General features: G+C 43.9%; 1 protein-coding gene and 1 pseudogene across 11 annotated transcripts in view; both read left to right on the forward strand.

Moving 5' to 3' along the window:
• The window catches only part of JADE1 (jade family PHD finger 1), a 288,604-nt gene that overhangs the window by 213,089 nt on the left and 48,968 nt on the right, over positions 1-26,547 (forward strand). For 3 of the 11 annotated variants that reach the window (XM_044930428.2, XM_044930427.2, XM_044930429.2), the window contains one exon: positions 17,550-17,653. In XM_044930428.2, coding sequence (XP_044786363.1) covers positions 17,635-17,653 — 19 coding nt within the window. In that variant the 5' untranslated portion in view covers positions 17,550-17,634. Of the gene's footprint in view, positions 1-17,549; positions 17,703-19,344; positions 19,585-19,858; positions 19,998-20,497; positions 20,751-20,934; positions 21,096-21,381; positions 21,554-21,665; positions 21,687-26,547 lie in introns of those variants that run through there. The other 8 variants (XM_006067314.4, XM_006067312.4, XM_006067313.4 and 5 more) reach the window with 8 other exon arrangements.
• Positions 4,139-4,828, forward strand: LOC102411111 (annotated as a pseudogene).

Here is a 26,547-nt window from a genome sequence, read left to right on the forward strand (position 1 = left end):
CTCCTCTGTCCATGGGATTCTCCAGGCAAGAATACTGGAGTGGGTTGCCATTTCCTTCTCCAGGGGATCTTCCCAACCCAGGGATCGAACCCGGGTCTGCTGCATTGCAGGCAGACGCTTTATCCTCTGAGCCTCCAGTATAAGCTAACATAAATATCTCCTTGGATTTTGATTTTGTAAAGGCAAGCATTAATTTTTCAAAACCAAAGTAACTTTTGAATACTTTTCTTTGAATGCATTAAAGTTCACCTTGAGTAAATAGATTCACTTGGATGGCAGGTAGGGAAGCAGGGGAAGAGAGATTTTGACTGATGGGTCAACCCTGCCTGGAGAAGCATGGGCCTGACTCGTACTCTGGCCTGATGACCGAGCTGGTCCACAGATAAGAACTCTTCTCTGCCTGGGCCCGAGGGTGGGGAGGGGGGCAAGGAGCCAGACCTCTGCGGGTACTGTCTGTTCCCCCTCCCACCTCTTTGAGCTCACATGCTCCATGCATGTAATAAGTGCCACACTAGCCTTAATTCTAAGTCACAGCATGATTCTTTCTTTCTCCAAAAAAGCTGAGCACATGGCATACTGGTCTTTACTAACTTGCTCTTTGATTGTCCAAGGGACTTCTAACTGACCTGCAGGACTAATTGTGGCTGTATTAAGCAACGAGTACAGTTAAAAAAAAAAGCACATCAGCAAGTCCTAGACATAAAAGCTGCAAGTTCACCACATTGTCATAATATGACTTATAAAACAAAAATATAGCCAAACATTGATTAGTATGGGTTATAGCACAGACTCACATTTAGCTTTTGGTTGTAATATTGAAATTTTAAATTTACTGTAACTGATCTTATGCCTGAACCTCCTACCCAGCTAGGTTGTAGACAGGAGTGCTCTTAAATTTTCCATTAGCTGTATTTTTGTGTCTTCCATCAAAGTTCAACTCCCAGTTCATGCTCTTTGCCTGAGATGGCATCTGGATGCTTGAGAAGAGCCTTGGAAGTGCCAAGTGCCAGAGTAAGGGCTGCTGTCTGACAGAGGATGGCCTGCTCTTCAGAGTGGCACCTGTCCAGTGCCTGGCCCTGCTGGCCTTCCCACCAGTTTTAGCGTCCACTACTGCTGACTAAGGAGTCACCACAACCTCTTAATCCCAAATTCTCCCGGAGGCCTCCTCTTGCCCTCCCCACCACCCCGCTTCCGCCCTCCTCTGCCCTTCAGCAGTGCAGGGTGCTCCTCCCCACTCCTATCCTGCTTTGAGAGTTTGTGGTCTAGTGGCCAAGATTAACACATTTTGTGGAAAAGGTGACATTTAAGCCAGAGTTTGAAAGGTGTGTGCAGTTTCAGCAAGCAGAGATAAAGAATAAAAAATGACTTCCAGGAAAAAAAAAGCATGAATATCAAAGGACACAAATGGTTCCTTTTTCCTTCCCACTTCTAGTTGTATTTCTATAAAAATCATCTTCTTGGTACCGTGTGATCACATGGTTTCTGTAAGAATCATCTTCTGACCATGTAATATTAGTTGGTGAATGTTGGTGGAATTCTTACTCAACAGGCCAATCAGTTCTTCCTTGGGAATTTTGAACTGAAACTAAGCAAAAAAGTAGTCACTTTCTCTTGGTTAACAGAAGTTAAGTTTTGGAGCTCTCGATGACTATGACCTTGAGAAGAGAAAGAAAAGAGGAAAAGAGAAAGGAAGAGTAAGAAAAAGAAATGGAGGGCATACAGAGGGGAAAAACATCACAGACGAGAATCCTGGTGACCATCGTGTCTCTGATTTTGGACATTCCTGTGGTTCAACTGCACTTCTGTTCTTGGGATCCTTGAGATATAGTAATGCCTTTCTGATAAATTTCTTTTCCCTTCAGCTAAATTGAGGTTTTTGGATTTTGTTGTTGTTGTCTTTTTTTTTTTTGGCAATTCTCCTAATGAATTGTGTTAGTTTCCTATTGCTGCTGTAATGAATTATCAAAACCTGGTGGCTTAAAACAACAGTTTATTCTCTCACAGTTCTGGAAGGTACAAGTCCACAACCAAGGTGTCTGCAGTGACATGCTCCTACTGAAGAGTCTAGAAAAGATTACTTCCTTGACTCTTTCTAGCTTCTGGTGGTTGCTGGCAAGCCTTGGCATTCCCTGGCTCGTAGCTACATCACTCTCATTTCTGCCTCCATCTTCACGTGGCCGTCTTCCTTCTGTATGTCTCTCTGTGTCTTCATGTGTCCTTCACATTAGGACACCAGTCGTTTTATTTAGAGCCCCAACTATCCAGCAAGATCTCATCTAAACTAATTACATCCACAAAGGTCACACTCTGAGGGTCCAGGTGGACATGAATTTGAGGGGATACTATTCAACTAAGTATACCATTCAACAAGCAAAGGCACTGGGGCTACAAGTTCAGGTCCTGTTTCGAGCCAGGTGCTTGAGGAGGTGGAGTGCTCTGCTGAGGATGCTGAGGTTTGCCCTCTACCCACAGAGGAGGCCCTGAGTGCTGTATGCAGGAGAGTATCATGGTCAGAGTTTCGTGGAGGATTGCTCTGGTCACAGTGTGCTAAATAAACTGGGGCCGGCAGGGCTAAGGAGGAAGGAACACCAGTTTTACTATTGGATAATTCAAGTGATAGGAAATACCATCTTGAGTCAGGATAGATGGTATGGGAAGAGGAGGAAGGAACAAGTGGGAGACATATTGCAAATTCAAAGTTAACCAGTTGTTGTTCAGTCGCTCAGTCATGTCCAACTCTGCAACTCCATGGACTGCAGCACACCAGGCTTCCCTGTCCTTCACAATCTCCTGGAGCTTGCTCAAACTCATGTCCATTGAAATGATGATGTCATCCAACCATCTCATCCTCTGTTGCCCCCTTTTCTTCCTGCCCTCAATCTACCAACATCAGGGTCTTTTCCAATGAGTCGGCTCTTTGCATCAGGTGGCCAAAGGATTGGAGCTTCACCATCAGTCCTTCCAATGAATATTCAGGACTAATTTCCTTTAGGATTGACTGGTTGGATCTCCTTGCTGTCCAAAGGACTCTCAAGAGCCCTCTGTAGCACCACAGCTCAAAATCGTCAATTCTTTGGTGCTCAGCCTTCTTTACAGTCCAGCTCTCACATCCATACTTGACTACTGGAAAATCATAGCTTTGACTATATGGACCTTTGTCAGCAAAGTAATGTCTCTGCTTTTTAATACGCCGTCTAGGTTTGTCACAGTTTTTCTTCCAAGGAGCAAGCGTCTTTAAATTTTATGGCTGCAGTCACTGTTTGGAGTGATTTTGGAGCCCAAGAAAATAACTTAAAGTTAACCAGACTTGGCAGTTAAAATGTTGTGGGTGGGAGGAAGCGAGCAAAGCAAGGGAAGCATCTAGGTGACTGTACAATATGGGTGGTCCCTGCACATGGCTGAGTGGTTGCCAAGTGAGAGATAGTATTACCCGGAGGTCTGGGATTAAAGGGAAACGCAAGGCTTGAGGATCCCACAGGGTAGACCCCAGAGACTTGATGAGTGGTCAGGGAGTTGGAAGTAGGCTTTTTCAGTTGGGATTACATCCATGAAAAGCATCCCATGTTTGTATAAGAGGATTCCGTGGCATAGTCCTTACCTGCTTTTGCTTTTGTGTTTTCAAATACTCTTTACCTACATCAGGGTCTTTGTCTGGACAGTGTATTTTTTAATTTTAATACATGTTGCCAGGCTACTTTCCTAAAAGGCTGTAACAATTCACTTTTCTACTGGCATTGTATGAGAGTCCCTTTTCCTCCTTATTCCCACGATTGGTAGGTATTCACTCTTTAATTTTTGCTATCTGAAATTATGACTTCTTTTAATGGCTGCAAAACATTCCACCCTGTCAACATACCATAAAATGCTTAAATATTTTCCTACTTTTGGACATGACATTGTTTCCCTTCTTTGCTATAATAAAATTAATAACCCAGAAATGGGCATTTTTACATAAATCTCTGTCTATCCAATGATACTTATAACGACTGTTATAATTTGAAAGAATATAACATAGATATAGTTTCCCTAGGCTCTTGCGTTGTTGTTTTTCTTCCTGTGTGCCTTTCTTTCATTTCACTGGTAATATTTTAGGTGGACAGAGGAGGGTATAATAAAGGGAAAGGGTTAAAACAAATAGATTTGCCCACTGAGCCACCACCAAGGACTCAGCAGCCTCCCTCAGTCGAGCCCCCTGGCTTCCCCACGCTCTGCCCCCCACCTGCCCACCTTCTCCCGCCTCTGCCTTCTGCTGGCCATTTCCACTGAGGAAAAGGAATCGTATCATATGGCTGCTATCCAGAACCTCCACTCGTTCGACCCCTTTGTTGATGCAAGTAAGGGTGATGATCTGCATCCTGCTGGCACTGAGGATTATATCCATATAAGAATTCAACAGAGAAACGGTAGGAAGACCCTTACTACTATCCAAGGGATCACTGATGATTACGATTAAAAAAAAAAAAAAAAACACAACAACAACTAGTGAAGGCATTTAAGAAGAAATTTGCCTGCAATAGTACTGGAATTGAGCATCCAGAATATGGAGAAGTAATTCAGCTACAGGGTGACCAGCGCAAGAACATATGCCAGTTCCTGGTAGAGATTGGACTGACTAAGGACGACCAGCTGAAGGTTCATGGCTTTTAAGTGCTTTTGGCTCACTGAAGCTTAAGTGAGGATTTCCTTGCAATGAGTAGAATTTCCCTTCTGTCCTTTGTCACAAGTTTAAAAACCTCACAGCTTGTATAATGTAACCATTTGGGGTCTGCTTTTAACTTGGACTAGTGTAACTCCTTCATGCAATAAACTGAAAAGAGCCATAAAAAAATAGATTTTAAATTTTCTATTAATTCTATTTCTGTCTGTCATTACTAAAGTGATCTGGAATTGTTGTTAAGCCATTATATCTATATCTATATCTATATCTATATCTATATCTGTGCCAGTGTTAGCTGCACCACGAGAAATATTCAGTCTCTGCACATGGGATCTTTTTTGGCTGAGGCATGTGAACTTCTTAATTGTGGCTTAAGGGACCTAGTTTCCTGACCAGGGATCGAAACCAGGTCCCCTGCACTGGGAGCATGGACTGGTAGCCACTGGACCACCAGGGAGGTCCCTGAGCCATTATTAATTCTCTAATTTTACCTTGTCCATACATGAAGATTCTCATTTAATGGAGGGAAGAACAAATGCATCCTAGTATCCTAGCACTGTCTGTAACCTACAAAACCAGCCTAACTATTTTCTTAGACCTTGAAATTCTGAAAAGCATCAAACTTTTCTTGCCATGATGATGAAAAAAGATGAGATTTAAATCTTTATACCATGAATGGTGTATGTTATAATTGTTGTTGTTTAGTTGCTCAGTCGTGTCTGACTCTTTGCAGCCCTAGGGACTTTAGCCTGCCAGGCCCCTCTGTCTATGGAATTTTTTCAGGCAAGAATACTAGAGTGGGTTGCCATTTCCTTTTCCAGGGGATCTTCCCAACTGAGGGATCGAACCCACATCTCTTGCATTGCAGGCGGATTCTTTATCACTGAGCCAACAGGGAAGCCCATATGTTATATGACTGGAAAAATAAACATCTTTTTCTATATTCCTCTCCCTTAAACTTTAGCTATTAGAGTCGGAATGCTTCGATTGCAGAATTCTCACTTGAGCAAGGTTTTTATGTAACATTATTCATATTCTTGGCCTTGGATGCCAATTAAGTCTCTCAAGTCTAAAACTGCTTTGTTTGCTTTTTAAAGAAATCTGCCCACCTTACAGGCCTACAAGTTAACTCACCAGCTTGCTCCCTCCCCTCCTTTCCTCCCCAGAGGACTTTGCTTCTGTTGGTTTCCTGCCAGCTCTTACTTTCAAATTGAAATAGTTCAGTTTCTCTGTTTCTAGAACATAGAATTCATTACTCCTGGATTTTTGCCAACAATGTCCCTCTCATGTTTTTAAAACTAAGATGAATGTTACAGAGTGACCTAGTGGGCTCGACCCATGATTAGAAGTCAGTCAGTGATATATGAGATGTCTACATGGATGCTCTATTCTGGGCAGTGGAGCTGCTAGGGGAACAGGCCTCTGGTAGGGTGGGAAGGGCTTCGAGGGCAAAGCCTTGGGGCTGGAGTGGAGAAATATGTGTGAGAGATTAGGTAAGATCTGGCTGATGTGAGGCAAGACTCAAATTCTTCCCCTGCCCTCAGGGTCCTGGTGAGTCTCTACCATAGAAAGGGCATAGTCATTAATTCTTCTTGGCCATTTAGATGGAAAACAGAAAGCCAGGTGACAGAGAATATTTATAAAGGGCTCTAGGAAGAGCCACTCCTTTTTTCCTTTTTAAAATATTTTCAATACTTCTTTTCTCTTGCTACCTTTGCAAGCCTGCTTAGCCTTTTGTTTGTACTGGTACTGAAAAGGTGAGCCTTCCTGCAGGAGAGCAGAAATCGTAGGGACTTATACATCTGCATCACCTTAGGCCACATGAATTTTTCATTCCTGTGGCTCTGTTGAATGACATCGGGAGATTTCTCTACCTTTTAGGCTACTTTCTAGGAATATGTTAGTGTTTAAAGTCTTTTCCGATTGCCTATTTTTTTTTAATTAAACTTTCCATTTTGAGATAATTGTAGATTCACGAACGGTTATAAGAAATACTGCTGGGACATCCTATGTACCCTTTACCCAGTATCCCACAATAGTAACATTTTATAAATACTATAGTACAACATTACTGTAGGAGACATTCATGTAAAATATGATTGGCATTGATACAGTCAAGTTCTACAAGGTTTTCATCACCAGAAGGATCCCTCATGTTGCCCTTTTATGGTCACATAGGCTTCCCTCCTTCCCTGACCCCCTCGTTATCACTTGGTAATCACTAATTTGTTCTCTATTCGTATATGTTGTCATATCAAGAATGATACGTGAATTGAATCATACAGTGAATAACTCTGTTGTATTGGCTTTTTAAACTCAGTATAAATTCTTGAAGCTTCGTGTATGTATCGATAGTTTTTTCTTTTTTTAACTGCTGAGTAATATTTCATGGTATGGATGTACTGTAGTTTGTTTACTATTCACTCATTGAAAGACATCTGGGTTGTTTCCAGTTCTTGGCTACTATGAGTAAAGCTGCTATGAACATTTGTGTACAGGCTTTCATGTGAACATAAGTTTTCATTTCTCTAGGCTAAATGCCCAAGAGTGCAATTGCTGGGCCTTGTGGTAGTTGCATGTTTAGTCTTAAAAGAAACTGCCAAACAGTTTTCAGGAGTGGCTGGACCACTTTACATTCCCACAAGCAATGTATGAGCAATTTAGTTTCTCCACATCCTTGCCAGCATTTGGTGTTGCCACTATTTTTTTTTAATTTTAGTCATTTTGATAGTAGTGTAGTGATACTTCATTGTGGTTTAAATCTGCATTATTTTCCTGATGGCTAATTATATTGAGCATCTTTTCAAATGCTTATTTGCCATCTGTATATCCTCTTTGGGAAATGTGTTCATGGTTTTAGCCCATTTCCTAATTGAATTGTTTGATTTTTTTCAAATTGTTGAGTTTTAAGTGTTCTCCATATATTCTAGATACTAATTCTTTGTTGAATATGTGGTTTGCAAATATTTTCCTCAGCCTAAAGCTTGATATTTCATTCTCTTAACAGAGACTTTTGGAAAGAAAAAATTTAATTTTGAGAGGCCCATATCTACCAGTTTTTCCTTATATGGATTCTGCTATTGGTGTCAAGTGTAAGAACTCTTTGTCTAGCCATAGCTCCCCAAAATTTTTCCTATATTTTTTTCTCAAAGTTTTATAATTTTACATTTAAGTCTGTGCCACCTATTTTAATAAGTAACTTTTTACATCTCTACTGTCTGAAATAAGTCTTAGCATGTGGAATCCTTTTTGCCCTCATTTTCTTTCTCAATCTAGTGAGCGCCAACTGACTCACGTCCCTGATACTAAATCACAGTACAATTTCTGACTGGGTACTTGATTCTGAATTTGTAATGAGTTAGTTGAGTCATACACTTAAAAGCATGAACTCTGGAGGCAGACTGCTTGGGTTCAAGCAGTTCCTGGTGCCACCTCTCAGAAGCTTTATGATCTTTGGCAAATTAATCCCCCTGAATGTCAGTTTTTCACATCATTTAGATCTGGATCTGGATGAAAATAATAATTCCTACTTCTCAGGTTGTTGTGAGAAGAAAATGTGATATTAGGTGTGAAATGCTTAGTTCAGTGCCTGGCACATGCACAGAAAACATTCAATAATTGTTTCTTTTCCTCTTTCCTGCTCCCTGTGCAGATTCTCCCAGCACCTTCCCCACAATCTCCATTTCTTTCTTCCTACTTCTTTTGTTCTTAATTATTCTACTTCATTTATGAAACCTGCTTAACCTATTTCAGCATTGTATAGATTACCTACAAGTTATTGTGGCATTTTTATATGTGGTCAGGTTACCTTTATTGCTTCTGTAGGTATTATGTGTGCATGCTCAGTTGTGTTCAACTCTTTGCAACCCTATGGACTGAAGCCCACCAGGCTCCTCTGTCCACGGGATTTTCCTGGCAAGAATACTGGAGTGGGTTGCCATTGCCTCCTCCAGAGGATCTTCCTGACTCGGGGATTGAACCCATGTCTCCTGCATTTCAGGAGGATTCGTTTACTGCTGAGCCACCGGGGAAGCCCATGGAGGTTTCCATACATGTCTCTTTGAGAGCATACTGCTCGCCTTCCAGAGTCTAGCTCTATGCTGAATAATTGGCAAATACTCAGCAAGTCCCCTGGAGAAGGAAATGGCAACCCATTCCAGTACTCTTGCCTGGAAAATCCTGTGGACAGAGGAGCCTGGTAGGCTACAGTCCATGGAGTCGCTAAGAGTCGGCACTACTGAGCGACTTCACTTTCACTTTTCACTTTCATGCATTGGAGAAGGAAATGGCAACCCACTCCAGTGTTCTTGCCTGGAGAATCCCAGGGACAGGGGAGCCTGGTGGGCTGCTGTCTATGAGGTTGCACAGAGTTGGACACGACTGAAGCTACCTAGCAGCAGCGGCGGCAAGTCCCCAGTCATTGACAATGGTAAATCTAAATTACAACCTGTTTCACTGAAAGCAATTTGGCACAATGAATCTGAAGCCTTAAAACTTTTGACCTAGTAATTTACTTCAAAATCTATCCCAGGAATGGTAAAGTAGGTAAACAAAAATTTATGCATAGAAATATTTACAGCCTTATTTGCAGAAGTATGGATTTAGAAAAACATAAATGTACAACATTAAAGAATCAGGAATCATTCAAATTTCATGTATATGGTAAATATTATACTGTCAATAAAACTTCATCTTCCTAATCATGGATTATAGAACTGTAAGGATATAAGGATATTCACTAAAGTACTCTATTAGTAAAAACACAGAAATAACACAAACCTCCAACTATATGGATAAACTAAGTAAAATATTGTCAGAAAATAGAAATACAGTATGACCTCATTTGTCTAAACTATGTATGTCTACTGAGATACCCACACACAAATATACAAAAGGCAGTAAAAATATACATCAAAATTTTAGTGGTCATTATCTTTGAGTAATAGCTTTTTGGTGATTTCAATTTTAATTTTGTCTTCTCTGAAACATAATATTTAATACTTTCAGCATTAGAAAATAAGAATGAACATTATCTGTTTTTTTAAACGGTGCTTTGGAGGCTATTTAATTATACAAATATATTGATCATTCATCCATTGCATTAAAAACATTTATTAACTGCCTACCAGCTGTTAGGCCCAGTACTAGAAACATAATGGAGAGAATAATTGACAAAGTCATTGAATCACAGATAGTCTAGTGAGGGGTACAAAAAATGACAAAACAGTGAGAGAAGCAATAATACAGTGATAATACTGAGTGTCATGGAACCTTAGAAAAAGGTGGGGGTTAGGGAGGTAAGATAAGTCTCTTTGGTAGAACTTGAGTGAATTAGAGCCAAAAGAAGTGGTGTTAGATAGGGAAGAATGTTCCAAGTTTAGGGCTAAGATTTTCAAAGGTTCTGAGTGGATACTACTACTGAAGATACTACTGTTGACAAGCCATGGAAGCAGGGGGAGGGTTTGGAAGGAGAACTAGCAAAAGTAAGTAGTTATGTTGATGACACATTCTATCCTTAAGAATAAACAAAGAAAAAAATGGCAATTAATGGTGTTAATGAGAATGCTGTGATCATATTTTTGCTTTAAAAGATCACACTCACTATTGAATAGAGAATGAATTAGAAGAGGACAGGACTGCAGACAGTTAGGTGGTGGTTTAAGTCACTGAGATGATGGTAGTGGCTTTAGGGATGGAAAGAGAAACCTGACGTAGATGTGGTCTGGTGATAGAATGGATTAGTGGTGGTGATGGTGGAGGAGATGTCAAGGAAAAGCAAGAGCCAAGGATGATGTTCTGACTCCCAGTTTGGGCAGCTGTGGACGGTGGTACCACTAATTGAGATCTGGGACAGATGAGGAATCATGAAGTAGGAGGGAAAGTAAGTTCATTTTTGGGGTACACCAAGTTTGAATCACCTGTGGGGAGTCCAGTACCTGGGGTGTTCAGAAAAGTTGTTGAAGATACAAATACACATGTATGTTTTGGGGGGTGGTCACGAGAGCAGGTGAGAACACTAAGAGATACCTGTAGAATGAGAATAGAGTGGGAATTAGGAGAGAACCCTAAGGAAAACCAACATTTAGGAGACTGAAAGGGAGAAAGCAAATTAACTCAAAGCTGGTGTGGGACAGAAATTTTTTTGTGTGATGTAATTTACAACCCCTTCTGGGAAGCAATTAGCATTCCTGATAAAGTGCGTGAACAGTTTTCTGACAGACTTTAATAAGACTGAGAACTCCTTCTGGGAAGCTAGGGTTACCCATCCAGCTGATTGACTAGCCTAATAATCTTTAACCAGATGTTCTTTTTTTTTCTTTTCTTTTTGTATCCATTCTAAGCATGGCTGGTGAATCATTCATTTTTTCTTATAAAATGTCTCAACCAAAATGACTCCTTCAGTTGAATTTTTTGAAAGCTTCTCATTTACTCAAAAACAGTTTGTCTGAGGCATTGCTTTAACCAAAGAAAAAGAGGAGCCTCAGAAAGCAAATTAAGAGGGCAGAGAGATAGGAGAGAAACCAGAAGACTGCTGACATTATGGAAGCCCGGTTGATCTCAGGCGGCCTTGACCTGCAACAGCTTGGAGCCTGGCTTGGGTTCCCAACCAGAGATTGAGGCTGGGTCATGGCCATGAAAGTACCAGATCCTAGCCACTAGACCAGGGGTCAGTGACATGGACTCTGGCCCTTCGGCTTTCCAGAAAAGAATTCTCACAAAGATGGAAAGTAGTGAAACAAACTATTTATTAAGAGGAGGAAAAAAATACAGTACTTGTGGACAGATGCACAACTAGACTCCGGGAGAGAGAGTTGCTGAATCTCATCCTCATGACAGTTTGACTCACTTTTATGGGGCATTTCTTCCAGGTTTCCTTTGGCCAATCATTTTGACTTGTCTGGTTCACAGTCCTATTTGGTATATCTCAGGATCCTTACATGTGTATGCAGGCCTTTCTTAGCCAGGATGGATTTTACCGAAAAGGGTAGAAATCCCTTGACATAACAACCCTTTGGCCTCCAAGGTGCCTTTCTGCACATGTGTGGTCAGGTATTCTGGGCTTGGAGTTTTGATCCACAGGGACTAAATCTTAAATTGCTTTACCCTGGGTATGTGGGGTGGGGTGGGGTGTGCTCATCCATCTCCTGCCTCAAGGTGAAAGTATTTCATGAAACAGGGCACACAGGAACAAGTTGTGGCGCCCAAGGACGAAAGAGCAGATAAAACCAAGGAGGGTCTTGGAATGCAGAAACAGAAAAACCAGACCCTTATCATCCTTCCCTTCCCCATGTTGTAACTATTAACAGATTTCTGGTCCTCCTGAGCAGTATAACCTGTCTCACCTCCTACCCCACATAGGGAGAAGGTATTTGCCTTACCCAGTATCTGTGCCTCATCCAATTAGCAAATGACCTGCAAGACCCCTATCCCACTCCTTGTACCCTGGGTATAAAAGTGGACTAAGGACCCCTGTTCAACGTTGGTTCTCCCTTGAGCTGGCCCGCTGTTCTAACAGCGTGTCCCACTCTAATAAACTTTATTTCCCTCTCATTCTGTCTCATGTCTGGAAATTCTTTTCCAACCCATGCATGGACCACAACACAAGTGTCAAATGGAAGTGAAAGGTCAAGTAGAATATGGATGAGAAATTGCTCCTGATTTCAGCAGTAAGAATGTCAATGGTGATCTTCTTTCAAAAAGTGTGACTGTAAACGAGAAGACAGAAATAAAAGAGAATAAGGGAGATTTGAGTTTGTTTGTTTTTAGTGGGAGACAGAAATTTATTTGAATGTGTTATGGAAGGAATTAGTAGCCAGAGAAGTAGAAAATGCCTGAAAGAGCAGGGATAATCTCAAGTTAAGAGATCAGGAAAGGTGAGCTAGTCTCAGGATTCTGAGCCCAGGTGCAGGGAAGGACATATGCATCCCACTGTGATAGAAAAACGGGAGGGTGAGCCTGTAGGGAACACCTTCTGTAAGTTTGGTGTTAGAAGATTAGAGGATTTCCTCTTCAGCGGTTGCTGTTACATGTGTGATGTAGGTTAGGAGCTCTGCTGAAGATGCCTAGGTAAGTGGCAGGACGGCAGCACGAGCACCAGGAGAAAGCTCTGAGAAAGATCCCAGTGAGAGCAGCAGAGTGGACTGTCTGGGGAAATAGTGATTTCAGGGCACGGTGGAAGTGGTGGAACACCTTGTGGAAACAACCAGCCCAGGCCTGTGATATTCTCCTGTGGTACTTTGAAATCCTGATTCCGGCATGAGGACAATTAACCTGGACTGTTACTGGTGACTCCCTTGTTTGGAGCCTAGGCTCTGTTTTCTTCTTGCTTTATAGACACTTCCAGTTGATCTCATCCACTCCCATGACCTCAGTTAACCTCTCTATGCTGATAAATCCTAAACCAATACTCACAACCCAGCCTTCCTCTAGAACAGCTGACTCTTGATCCCATTGGCCTTGTGCTGCTAAGTCACTTCAGTCGTGTCCGACTCTGTGCGACCCCATAGACAGCAGCCCACCAGGCTCCCCTGTCCCTGGGATTCTCCAGGCAAGAACACTGGAGTGGGTTGCCATTTCCTTCTCCAAAGCATGAAAGTGAAAAGTGAAAGTGAAGTCGCTCAGTCGTGTCCGACTCTTAGCGACCCCATGGACCGCAGCCTACCAGGCTCCTCCATCCATGGATTTTCCAGGCAAGAGTACTGGAGTGGGGTGTGGGCACCTTCAATTGTCTGCCTCCTCAAGCTGAACTACTGCATTTTCTTTCCTTAGGAATTTTCTTCTTTTCCTTTGCCCCGGAGGCAGGGGTTTGTCGTTTTCACCAGGAACCCTGCTCAGTGTTTAATGAACATCTTTTGGAATTTCAAATGTAGGAGTCTACTCAATTCTCTAAGCCAGAGACTTGGGAGACATCTTTTACTCCAGCTTCTTCACCTCTGACATCCAATCTATGACACACAGATGTGCCTCATGGCAGAAAAAAACAGTAAATTATCAAACAGTTATAACACAGAGACTGAAGTGTGGGCTTCACCTCCTCTTCTTTGCTTCATTAACATTGGAACTAAACCAGTGTGTGTGTGGGGGGGCTGCCTCCCTCCCAGCTTCCTCCCCCCACCCCCTCCCACACACACACCCTGTGGCCTTAGAGAAAGTGGGAGCCAGTTTTTCATTTGCTAATGATTTGGGCTCAGGTTATAATGGACCATTAAGGTGTTTTGTGGAAGAAAAGAGGAAAATGGAGCTTTCCGGAGAAGGGATAAAGAGACTGGAGTGGGGACCTGGGACCCCAGGGAGGAGGGGCCTGGAATCCGATCCAGGCTTTTCTGAGAAGAGGGGCCAAGAAGGACCCTGCAAGGGGCCCCAGTCCTCCTGACTGCGGCCCCTCCTTGTCCGCCCCAGGGCTTACAGTTTCAGGCTCCGCACTGTGTGCAGGGACAGGGCTTGGACAGCTCAAGCTGTTTACTGCCCAACAGGACTTTGGTTGCCTAGATGTTACTTCCTTGAGGAACAACTGCCTCGACCAAGTGGGCGCCCTTCTGAGATGACACAGAGACCCCATAAGCCCTAGAGACATCCCCTGGACACCGAGCTGGCTGGGGGGAGCAGCTCTCACTCCCCTGCCCAGAGCAAATGCTGAGGCCCCTGGAGAGCTGGACTGTGTTCCCCAAGCCCCCATTACAGGCTGCTTTGCCTATTTGTCTCCCTTGCATGATCCATGGCTGTTATCCAAGCCTCCATCTCTCACCTGTTAACTGCAGAAGCCTCCTAACTAGCCTCCCTACCTTGTGTCTCACCTCTACCCCATCCTTTTGCCACACAGAAGCCAGGGGCTTTATTTAAGAAACAAAAAATAAACCTCCAAATCAAGAAAACCACTAGACGCCCCCCAATCCCCACCGCACCCCCAATCTGGTTAACACCTGTAATCTTTTAGGTTTATGCTTCCTCCACACCCTGTAGTTAATTGTCATCACTCCTTTGTATTTTTAACTGCCCTGAGTGCAAAGAATTAGAGAAGGAAATGGCAGTCCACTCCAGGATTCTTGCCTGGAGAATCCCATGGACGAGCCTGGTGGGCTATAGTCGATGCGGTCACAAGAATCCAACAGGACTAAGCTACTACACCACCACCACCCGGGGCAGAGAATAGACCTGCTTACCTATTTACTCGCAGCCTTGTCTCCCATGCCTTGTCATGTACCTCAAACATGGTGGATGAAAGTAAAATCTACTCAGGTGGTTGCTAAACCCGAATCAGAATTATTTGAAAAACAATTCAAATTGTTAAATTGCTTGTTAAAACACAGATGGCTGGATCTCCCTTTCTGATTCAGTAGGTCTGGGGTGGGGATGGAAGTAATGGATCTCTGACCAGTTCTCAGGAGTTGTTGCTGCTGGTTGGAGATCACATTTTGAGTTATCGATGTTCTGCATCTAATTGGAGAGGACTGGAGGGGTAGAATTGGAGTCACTTTTTAGACAAGAAAGGTCCATGGGAAACAAAATTTGGAAGTCATAGAGGCAGTGGCTAAAAGAGATATTTGAATTTGATATTAAAATTGGCGAAACTTTCCAATAGTTGACAAGTTTGAGGGAGTAACTATGAGAATATATGGTTGAAGTGGCCTGTAGATGAAATTATGGTATGCAGGCTGGCCAAGACCTGAAAAAAAAATTACTTTAAAAAGTAAAATACTGAAAAGATAAAAATGAAAGAAGGGAAAAGAAACATTGTAAAATGAAATGCATGACATCATTCAAATATGTGACATTATTAAAAATGCCCAGGAAAAAAACCTGAAAAATATATGGCAATGTTTGTAATCATTACCCATATAGATGCAATATATCATCTTCCTTTGCCTTTCTAAAATTTGAAAATTCTCTCCATCATGGTTTCCATTCATGATTGAGAAAAGCTTCTGTTATTTTGAACCTCTGCAGTCTTGGACATTTCCATCTGGCCGAATTAAGTTATTTCCTCTTCTGTCTCTCTGTCAGACTCGTTTCTCTTTGACATCTTGTATTGTGCTAAAAGTATGAAAATCAACAAAATTAAAATAACCAAATCAAAGACAAGCAAAAGAAAACAAAAATGAAGAACCTCGAGAAAGGCAATAATTTAGTCAGTCCTGACACCTGCAAGAAAGCATCTTGATCACTGGTCTTCCAATCATTCTATGTACTGTAACCACCTACTCAGAGGGATTACCAGGTTCTTCATGACTGGTGACTTCATCGATTGGTTAGACAGGGAGCTCTGTTCCCCAAATAATATCATTCAAAAAAGTTATTCTTTTCTGTCATTTAGTTATTAGAGTTATTTTAAAAACTACTTGACAACTTAAGCTTGCTCTATAACAAGGTCTTGGGGATTAAATTAAAAGTTCCACACAATTAAAGTACATATAAACTTTTAGAACACAACTCATTTTATCCATGACAGCACTTGTGCAATAAACATTGTATATACATATGTCAATGGCACCCCACTCCAGTACTCTTGCCTGGAAAATCCCATGGACGGAGGAGCCTGGTAGGCTGCAGTCCATGGGGTCGCTAAGAATCGGACACAACTGAGGGACTTCACTTTCACTTTTCACTTTCGTGCATTGGAGAAGGCAATGGCAACCCACCCCAGTGTTCTTGCCTGGAGAATCCCAGGGACAGGGAAGCCTGGTGGGCTGCTGTCTATGGGGTCTCACAGAGTCAGACATGACTGACGCGACTTAGCAGCAGCATACATATGTCATAACATATACCAATTGGCAATGGTATTTGCCAGGAAGAATTTCTTGCTCAATTTCTTTGAAGGAATGAGATTTATAGGATTTTAGCATACATATCCACTTCATTTCAAAGATGAACAATTCTGAATTTTGTGTCAAGGTTTTATAATTCTTTACCTGCAGAGTAGACACAAATGAAATAACTAGGTAAATATTTATAAGTTTAATCATGTATGATTTCAAAATAAGGAATATGAATATAAATATATGTATTCAGTATTTCTATAAACCTATTATTATGGAAGCGAATAATTAAACTGTGTATGCCAATAGCAAAATGAAAGCAATATACAGAATGGTAATTATCCCCATGAACACTGATCAGATCAGAAAAGACTAGAATCTTGATAACTACACTGACTACTTTGTACCTATTTTCTTGAATGTCCTTTTTATCTCTGATAATAAAGTGTGAATTAACAGGACCATTCTAGAAACCAAGAAATTGTGATCATGAATGATTTGGTAAGTTAGTAAGTGACAGAGTGTTACCAGAAACTCATTTCCTAATTGCCAGCTTAGTACTTCTTATTCTTTAAATATGCTGCCACAAGACACTGCTGTCCCATTTTAGAAATAGGATGTATAAAAGTTTCCTTTGTGATCTGGCAGAAGACATTTATTATTTAAAAAATGTCAATCGCTGATCATTAATGAGTTGTTTTTACGCATTATTGATACAAGTTGTCCTCCACTTCTACAAATAATCATCAACTTGTAAGTTTGGTAAGAACAATCAGAAATTACTGTTAATAAGACAGGGGGTGTTGAATATCATCTTGTCTATCATCTCAGTGGGGAAACTAAGATCCAAAGACATTTGTCCAGAGTTACAGTGTGAGTTGATAGGAGGCTGCAGACTTTTGGTCCAGGGCCGTGTACGGCATATGGCACTACCTCATCACGTTCCTGGGACCATCAGTCTTAAGCATAGAATCAGTGTTGAGGGTTCATGGATTCTTTTACCCCTTTTTTTCTCATCTATTTACTCAGCACACTTTCATTTTTGTTGCCTGATGTTTTGGGAGTGGGGATAGTCAGAAAAAAAAAAGTTAAAGGCTGAATGGCAAGTGTAGCTTATTTTTTATTTTTATTTTTTGCAGGGGAATGAGTGAAATAAGTTTCCCTGGAATGTGGAAAAATTGCAGTCTTCAAAGGCGAGAAGACCAAGAATGAGAGAGAGGAGGGATGGCTCTCATACTGACAGGTCTCTGCTGGGCATGTTTATGGAGTTATTCCAGTTAACAACCCTTCAGGTAGGGCCTGGTAACCCCATTTTATTACTCAGGAAGAAACTCAGGTTCAGAGAGGTTTTGTAATTTACCCCACAGTTGCACAGCTGACAACTCGTAGAGTCGGATTCAGTTCAGGGTCTGTCTGGCTATGAAGCCTGTGTCCTTGTACTTCTGCAATAGAGTATGTGTAAAGTGAACCAAGGAAAATAGCAGTAAGTTCAGGGCAACATTAATAACAGTAATAATGATAGCATAGTGCTTTACATATGTGGTTTCTTTGAGCAGGATTAAGTGAGCACATAAACAGGACTGATAGGGTGTCTTTGTACTTCATTAGTGAAGCAGGCAAAAGAGAAAAAGGACATATACTTAAGATTTCCTTTGGTTTACTTTGCTTTCTGAAAAATAATTGAAAGACTCAATTAGTTTTGTTTTCCCACATTTAGCAGATTACTATGATCCTGATGTAGGTGGATGGGTTGGTGTGAGATTTTGTGAAACCAAAACGGACATATTCAGAATTCTTCCAGTGGACAAGTATGCCTTTGGGTTTGATACTCAATTTTGTAATCAGTGATCTATGTTCCGGATTATTGAATAGTATTTTCAACCTGTATCCCATTTTTTTTTCTTTTCCCTTTTGAAGCAGAATATCATATCGACTCATTTCTTTAAGGGGGGTCCATGAGAGAAGAGGGCTTCCCTCCTGGCTCAGAGGGTAAAGAATCGGCCTGCAATGCAGGACCCCAGGGTTTGACCTCTGGGTCGGGAAAACCCCCTGGAAAAGGGAATGGCAACCCACTCCAGTATTCTTGCCTGGATAATCCCATGGAGCCTGGTGGACTACAGTCCATGGGGTCCCAAAGAGTTGGACATGACTGGGCGGCTAACACTTTCACACTTTCATGAGAGAAGAGTGTTAATCTCCACTCCTTTTTTACACATAAATACCCCTGAATTAATCTGACTAATTTTATGTTAGTCTGCAGCTCCAGTTTTAGCATTAGGCTCAATTCTCCCTATTTGGAAGACAATGTCCCGTTCTGTAACACAGTGTAACATAAGGGTGGTGTCAACTTACAAATAATTACTGTTTCCTAATGAATTAATGCTTATTTGGAATTATCATTTCGACACAAACTTAGGTAAAGATGTGTTCCGGCTCCCAAACTGGATTTTCTATATTTAAAAATGTCATAATAATCCGCAGCTCCCCAAAAACTGTTACTACCAAAGAACTATTTATTTTTCCATTCAATCTAAAAATAAAACCTCTCACCCAAACTACATTCCTTAATAGCCACAGTTTAATCTACATAATTTTAAAGTAATTTGAAAGAATCCTTTTCTAGTGCAGTGATGTCAAACAAGAGTTGAGACTGGGAGAGTCTGAAAGGGATAATTTAAAAGGCCACCACCCTGGAGGTGTCTTGGAGACACTTCAAGAAAGTCTAGGCTCACAAGAGAGGTGAAGGAAGAGATTTTAAAAGCTGAAGCATGCGGCTCTTTGCAAGCCCCTGCTGACACAGGCCGAGCCTGCTACGGCGAGGGCCGCGAAGAGTTAACGAGGGACAGAGCCCCCCGCACCGCGGTTCCCGGCGAGCTCCCTCCGCCCTCCCGTCCCCACCCTCTAGTTTTGGCAAGGGATTAAAGTGCTCCCCCCTGTGGCAGCAGTGACCCAGAAATGAGTTTGATTCACACAGTCCTTCCTCCATAACAAGCCAAACGCCCGTCCGAGAGTGCCTCCCTGCGCGAGCGCCGGGTGTGTGCGCGCCGGCGAGAGCAGGGGCCCGCCCGGCTCCCCGCCCGCCACTCCGTCCACCAGCCCGCCACGGCCCGAACTCATGCGGCGAGGAGCGAGCGGCGAGGAGCCCAGCGCCGCGGCCGAACCCCTCCGCAGCAGGTACGCGCGCGGGCCGCGGGGGGCGCGCGGGGAGGGCGCGCCGACCGAGAGTCCGCGCGTGTCCGCGTGTGGGTCCGTGTGCGCGTCCCGATCCCGCGGCGGCGGCAGCGGCGGCGGCTGCAGGACGAGCCGAGAGGCTCAGCCATATTTGATGGTTTTGTTGCTTTGCTCGGGAGTTCTCGGGAGTAATTTAATGCCGAAGGTCGCTGCCTAGTGGAAATAATATAGTACGTCATTAATATGGCGCCAAAAGATTGGGTTCTCGATATGTAGCGAAGGAGGGAGGGCCGGCAGCCGCCGAGCGCAGCGTTACTATCCCACCAGTAACTTGGGCATTGCCGGGGCGGGGGCCAGAGGAGGAGGAGGAGGAGAGGATGATTTTTGGATCCTGAGAATTGATGTGTGTTGGATCAGTAAGTTTTATTATGATTATTTTTCAGTTTTGGGGGCTGAAGACTTAAGAGCTTTTTCTTTTGGATTAGCGAAGAACATGCGGTTTTCAGGCGAATCATCAATTAAAACGCGTTCAGGAGTAGAAACCCAGTTTAGTTGGCTTTAGTTATAGAATTTTTTAAACAGCTAAAGTGCATTAGGTTGCATGGAAGTGGAAAGCATAATAGCAACTTGGTAGACAGATGGCAATGGCAGAACAAGGTCCGGGTACATATATGAATCCAGAGTGTGTGTGACCGTGGTGGTGGTGGTGCGGGGGAAGGGACGACGACTGTATAGTCAAAACATAGGTGTGGGTATAGGTACATCTGTGTAGGGTAGCTGCAGCCCTATCTCTTATCACCGCGTCACCACATGTCCAAAATATTCATTGCATCAATTCAAGGACAGTGAGGGAGGGGTGGGGGGGGGTGCAGGGACAGTTTAGCAATTAGGTTCTTCCCAATTGGGTTTCCAGTGAACGGACCTTTTACTTATAGTGAGACTGCCTGTGAAGTGTAAAACCCTTTATCGGTGAAATTAGGAAGGAGTTGCATTGGTAGACCAAACTACCGATTAACCATGAACTTAAAACGGATTGCAAATTGCAACCTTTTGGCACCGTCTGCAAATTGTGAGGATGGTGTCGTGTCGCTTGGTCCGCCTGAAAACATGCAGTGTGCACCCCGGGACTGCAAGTTGCGAAGCCCTTCAAGTGCACGTGTCCTGTGCCTGTGAGTGTGTATTTGTGAGTTGGGGGCTGTTGTTCTGTAGCCAGCAGGCTTTCCGGGTTGTTGGCGCTGGCTTGCAAATGCGGGAGAGGGTTGGAATGTGGAATGTTGACCGGGGAACCGAATCCTGTCGGAACGGTCCCATTTGCTAGAGAAATTCGATCCCTTCCACCTCCTTCCCGCTCCCCCCGCCCGCCTGCGGGCAGGAGGCGGGGCCGAGGACGCGGCTGCTGCTCAAAGTGGCGGAGCGCGGCGGCGGGAGGCAGGTGCACGGCACCCGCCAGTGGGGGTGCCTCAACTTCCGCGGGCGTTTAAATAGCAGCCTCTCTCCCCTCCCACCGGTAATAGGTGACCTGGCGGCCGAGGGCGGCGGGGGGGGGAAAGGGACGGGGTAGACCCGGGAGCTAACCTCCGCGGCACGTGGGCAGGTGCTGGGTGGCCCCGGGGCCAACTTTTGTGGCCCGCCTCTGGCTCTGGAGGAGAGGCGGCTCCATGTGGAAATGGGGACAGGCGGGCGGCGGCCGAGGCGCTGCTTTCTCAGCCGCGTCGGAGCGTCACCTAACGGTCCCAGCAGCGCTGCCGAGGCCCGGGGTGGGGGGTTTCGGGGGCGGGGACGCCTGGCCTACCGCGCCCGCGCCGCGGGAGCCCCGCACAAAGCCCGCGGCGCGGGGGCGGCCACCGCGCTCACGCCCGGGGAACGGCCCGAAGCCCGTCGCCGTCCCCGCGTTGATTCCGGCGGGCGGCCGCAGGCGTTTGTTTGTTGGTTCCGCGCCGCCTTCCTCGCCGGATGGCTTCCTGTGACAGAGGTGATACACAGTTTCCAGAACTGTCTGGGGGCGGGAGCGGGAGCCGAGTCCTCTCCGAGCTGCTCGCCGTCACCGCTGCTCCCGCTCCCATCTCACAGCCGTTTCTCGCCGGCGCGCCCGCCCCAGTCTGAAGGTGCCGCCCGGGAGGGACTCGGGGAGGGGGGGACGGCGCGGCCGTTTGCAGCGGCGCAAGTGGCTTCTAGACGCGAGGGAGCGTTTGATTTGCAACTGGGGCCGAGCGGATTGGTGCAGCTGGCGGCGGCGGGGCGGGAGGAGCGGCGGCGGCGGCGGCGGCGGCGGGGGGGGGGGGGGGGGGGGGGGGGTGGCCACTTTCAAATGGAGAGGGCGGCGGCGGCGGGGACTCGCTGCGGAGGGAGCGGGGCTTGATTGCGCCACGAGAAGGTGTCATCACTGCACCGGGGCTAATTCCGGCGGAGGTGCCGGGAGTTACTTTCCCCTCCTCCCGCGCTGTTGTTTCTGTCGCCTTGGGAGGAGGAGGAGGAGGCGGCGGCGGCGATGAGGGAGAGAGAGGGGGCGGCGCTGCTGCGCGGAGCCGCGGCTCTGCGCACAGCCCGGCGGGCGCCGTGCGGTGCTTTCTCCGGTGCGGGGCGGCGGCCCAGTTCTCCCCGCCCCGGGATCCCCGCCTTCCTGGGGCCCTCAGCTTTCTCTGTCCTGCCCCCCCTTCCCCCCTCATGGGCTCTGCATCCCAGAGTCCTCCGCCCCCGGCTCTCCTCGCCCCGGGGCCCCCTCCCCGGTCGTACCCCCGTCTCCCCGCCCCGGCTTTTCCACCTTGGGCGCTCCTCCCCGGCGCGCGGGGGCGGCCGTAGTCCCGGCACCCGGTGAATGCAACGAGCAAACAAAAAAGCGGGCGATTTAAACGTGCCTTCGAAACCCGTTAGGAATGCATCGTCACCACGAGACCGTTTAAAAGCAGCTTTGGCTGGTTTTCTAGTAACTAGGAGGCAGGCGCCCCACCTCGCTTCGGCGGGGGCGAGGGTCTGTCGCCTTCTATTTACCACAGCCGAGGGGGAATTTAAATGTTCTCTTTGTAAAGTGATAGCTGCAGTTGAATGACTTAAGACGGCTACGTTTTTATGAAATTGAGAGAGAATCTGAAGTTTCCATTAATGGAAATACTTAGGGGCTCCTTTCCCAAAGGTTTTTATTAGGTGAACTATTTTTCCTTTTTAGAAAACCCGCTGTGAACGACTAGCTCTCTAGTTACTTGTACCTCAAGGCTAATACCTTTCAAAGTTAATGAACTAGTTTTGAGATACAGAGAAACTACTTCCCTGGAAGCTGGTTTAGGTAGTGATCCACCAGTGGTTAGAGATTAGGAAGTTGTGTTTGACCAGATCGCCGCTAATCAAGATTTAATCACTTTTAGCTGGAGAAAGGGAGCGTTTAGTGTAACTATACACTGACAACACTTTGGATAAAATAATTTATTGTAGTAGAGTGGGCAACACATACTGGACAGATAAAGTGCGTGTTCTGTGTGTGACACTTGCTAGCAAATACCTTCACCCGAGAATTCTTAATGCCCTTTTGTCCCAACGATTTTAGTCTCATCTAATGCCACTTTTAAATCAGATTGACTTTGGTTATTTTGTTTTCTCCCTTAAGTTTATGTGTTTTTATATGTTATTTGATGAGTTGGCATACATACCTCCTCCTCACAGCAGCCAGAGATAAAAGGAGTTGCCTGAACTTGCAGTAGAATTTGAACTTGATTCCATCTTAAGGTCATAGGCTGCTTTCTAAGAAGAAAATTTGAGTGGGTTGTAACAGATTTTTAACTTTTACAAAGGTGGATGTATGTTCATTTAGAAAGAACAAGATTCCCCACCCCCCACAAGTTGCTCCTCCATCACCAGACAGGTTTTCAGCCCATAAGTGAATACTTTGGTTTCCTATTGCAGAGGTTGAAAGAGTAGCTATAAAGGGAAAATAGTGAGAAATGACGAGTGTGTGAAAAGTGGGAACAGGAGAAAAAACTTTTTGGACTTTAAGGACATGTTGTATTTTAGAATGAACAATTGCTTAGCCTAGAGACTTTGGGTAGAAGGATTAACTAAAAAAGCAAACAAAACTTGGAGGACTTGGTGAGAATACAAACACATCTCCATGTGTTTCACCTTCATAAATAATTGATTTTTTACTTCAAAAGAGCCCTTAGTGGCTTAAGGTATTATTACAGAAATGGTGTTATTTTACATGTACATGTTTTCAACTAGAGAAGCACATATAAAAACACATTCCTATCACCTAGAAATCATCATTTTATCATTTTCCAGGTAATTGTGTGTACATATGTATAATAAATCATACTGTCTGTACAGTTGTGTAAGGAGTTTTTTTTCCCTCCTGTTAGCTAGCTTGTCTATTTGGGATACATTCAGATTTTCTTCCTTGGCCTCCAGATATAACAGCAGCTTTGTCTAAAACACTGTCCAATCAAAGATCATTGCATCTCGTTATTTCCTGTAAGTAGACACTAATCTGTAGTAACTTTTTGACAGAACCTTTGACATTGAGGAGGCATGTCTTCGGAGTTAATCATGACTGGATTTGAAAAAGTTAGAATTAAAGTAGCATTTTTTTGTGTGTAATTTCGAGTCTTCATTTTGAAGATTATTTGAAAACTGTTTTAAAGAAATTTGCCTGATGTATTTATCTGCACACTTGCTGAGAAAAAAAATTAACTGTGTTTCAGTACTGAGGTGGTTAGAACAGCAAACATCTAGACATCAGACACTGACCAAGTCTTGTATTTTTAGGCATTGTCAGGAGTGAGGAGGAGACAGATGACTCTCACAGTTCTGCTTGCTTGCTTCCTTTCTGTTGGTGAAGCTCTTTCCTCAGTTAGTAATACAGGGCACCTGTTACACTATTACAGTTCATGGTCTATCAGAATTTGCATTGTATGCCCAGTTTTCCTACATGGTTAATAAAATAAGACATTCTCTAGAGGGAAATATAACACTTTTGTCAATATCTTGCTGCTTATTTGGATTGGCATTGAAATGCTTGACTTAATTGGTCAAACAGTGGGAGTTATACCAATGTTAAACTTCTTGGTCTCTGTTCAAGCCTGTGATAGTTAGAACACTGTTGCCTTGTTTAACAGTAAATTTAAAAAAAAAATTTCAAATAAAGGCTGACTTTGCTTGGAGTTGTTAGTTTCTTGGATTGTATCAGAAGCCTGATAGGAACCTTAATTGGCAAAGTTTTAGTTCCTGAGTCAGTAAGTTGTTTCCTTTAAAGTTTTAGTGTTCAGCTGGTTTTCTCTGTATTAAGACCTTGTTCAGTCATTAAGCTGTGTCCTACTCTTTGCGACCTCATGGACAGCAGCATGCCTGGCTTCCTTGTCCTTCACTGTCTCCCAGAGTTTGCTCAAACTCATGTCCATTGAGTCGATGTTGCCATCCAACCATCTCATTCTCTGTCACCGCCTTCTCTTCCTGCCTTCAGTCTTGCCCAGCATAAATGTCTTTTCCAGTGAGTCGGCTCTTCTCATCAGGTGGCCAAAGTATTGGAGCTTCAGCATCAGTCCTTCTAGTGAATATTCAGGGTTGATTTCCTTTAGGATTGACTGATTGATCTTCTTGCTGTCCACGGGACCGTCAGATGTCTCCCTCAGCATCACAATTCAAAAGCATTGTAAAAGCATTGTATCCGACTCTTTGCAACCCGCCAGGCTCCTTTTTCCATGGAATTCTCCAGGCCGGAATACTGGAGTGGGTAGCCTTTCCCTTCTCCAGGGGATCTTCCTAACCCCGGGACCAAACCCAGGTCTCCCGCATTGCAAGCATATTCTTTACCAGCCGAGCCACCAGGGAAGCCCAGGAATACTGGAGCGAGTAGCCTATCCCTTCTCCAGTGGGTCTTCTGACCCAGGAATTGAACCCAGGTCCTCCTGCATTGCAGGTGGATAGAAGCCTATTTGCTTGGTGTGTTTATACAAAGAATATTGATAGGTGATTGTGAGGGATTTATATTTTGGTATTTTCACAGATGGTTGGCTCTGATGGAATAAGTAAACTCTGTATTCCTAATAAACGGGTGAGTGCTCCTGGAGCCCCTTTTGCCTTTCAGTTGAAGTGGCATCTTGTTAAGTTTAGACAGGGCTGAGTGTCGTGGAACAGAGAGAAAATTTAGTCTAAGAGAATGTTGATTGTGACTCTGGCCATGTTATTGTGGCTTGGCCTTATCTAGCCTAGACTTTGAAAGTTTATTCAGGATGTCTTCCTTACCTGAAAGCAACAAAAATAGGAAGAGTCTGGGTATTTCCATTTTTGAGTCCTTTGTTAACTCTAGACTAGTGGTGTATTACGTACACTTAACAGATGTTCAAGGACCAAGGTTTTAATGAATACTCTAAAACAAGTTACATGTTTACTTTTTTTGCTTTTGGTTCTTCAGGTAGAGTTAAAGACTGTTAAGGTGATTGAGGGCAGTTGAAGTAAGTTCATTTTTTTAAACTTAGGTTCTTTCGGGCTGATTTGTTGAAGGAATTAAATCACAGTTTTCTCTTGTTTTGAAAGCACTTCCAGCTGGCAATAATATATAGTTTTTAATACTGATCTGCACAGGATCAGACATTTAATAATGTCTGCACAGGAGATTTTATTAATTTGAAAATTCATGACAGCTTCTAAGACAGTTTCTAAGCAGTTATTTTAAGTGAAGGTTTCACTGGGGAGAGTCCAAACTGAAGAATAAGATGAACATTTTTTTCTTTTATTCTTTTCTCCAGAGTATGCAGCAAGAATTGGCAAGGCTAACAAGTTGCTGGAGTTTGAGCTGCCTAGTTTGCGTTTGTTTAGCACAAAGTACACTTAACATGATTTAAGATTTTTCTTGATTAGTCATGGTCATTTTTATGACCATCAGTTATTTCAGTGTTGAAATAAAAAGATGCACTTTAGATGTGTAGGCTGAGTACTTGTGACTTGTAACTTTTTTAAGGTCAAGGACACTTGAGATCCAAA

The sequence above is a fragment of the Bubalus bubalis genome, chromosome 17 (genome assembly GCF_019923935.1).
Source record: "Bubalus bubalis isolate 160015118507 breed Murrah chromosome 17, NDDB_SH_1, whole genome shotgun sequence".
In the NCBI taxonomy this organism is placed as follows: Eukaryota; Metazoa; Chordata; class Mammalia; order Artiodactyla; family Bovidae; genus Bubalus; species Bubalus bubalis.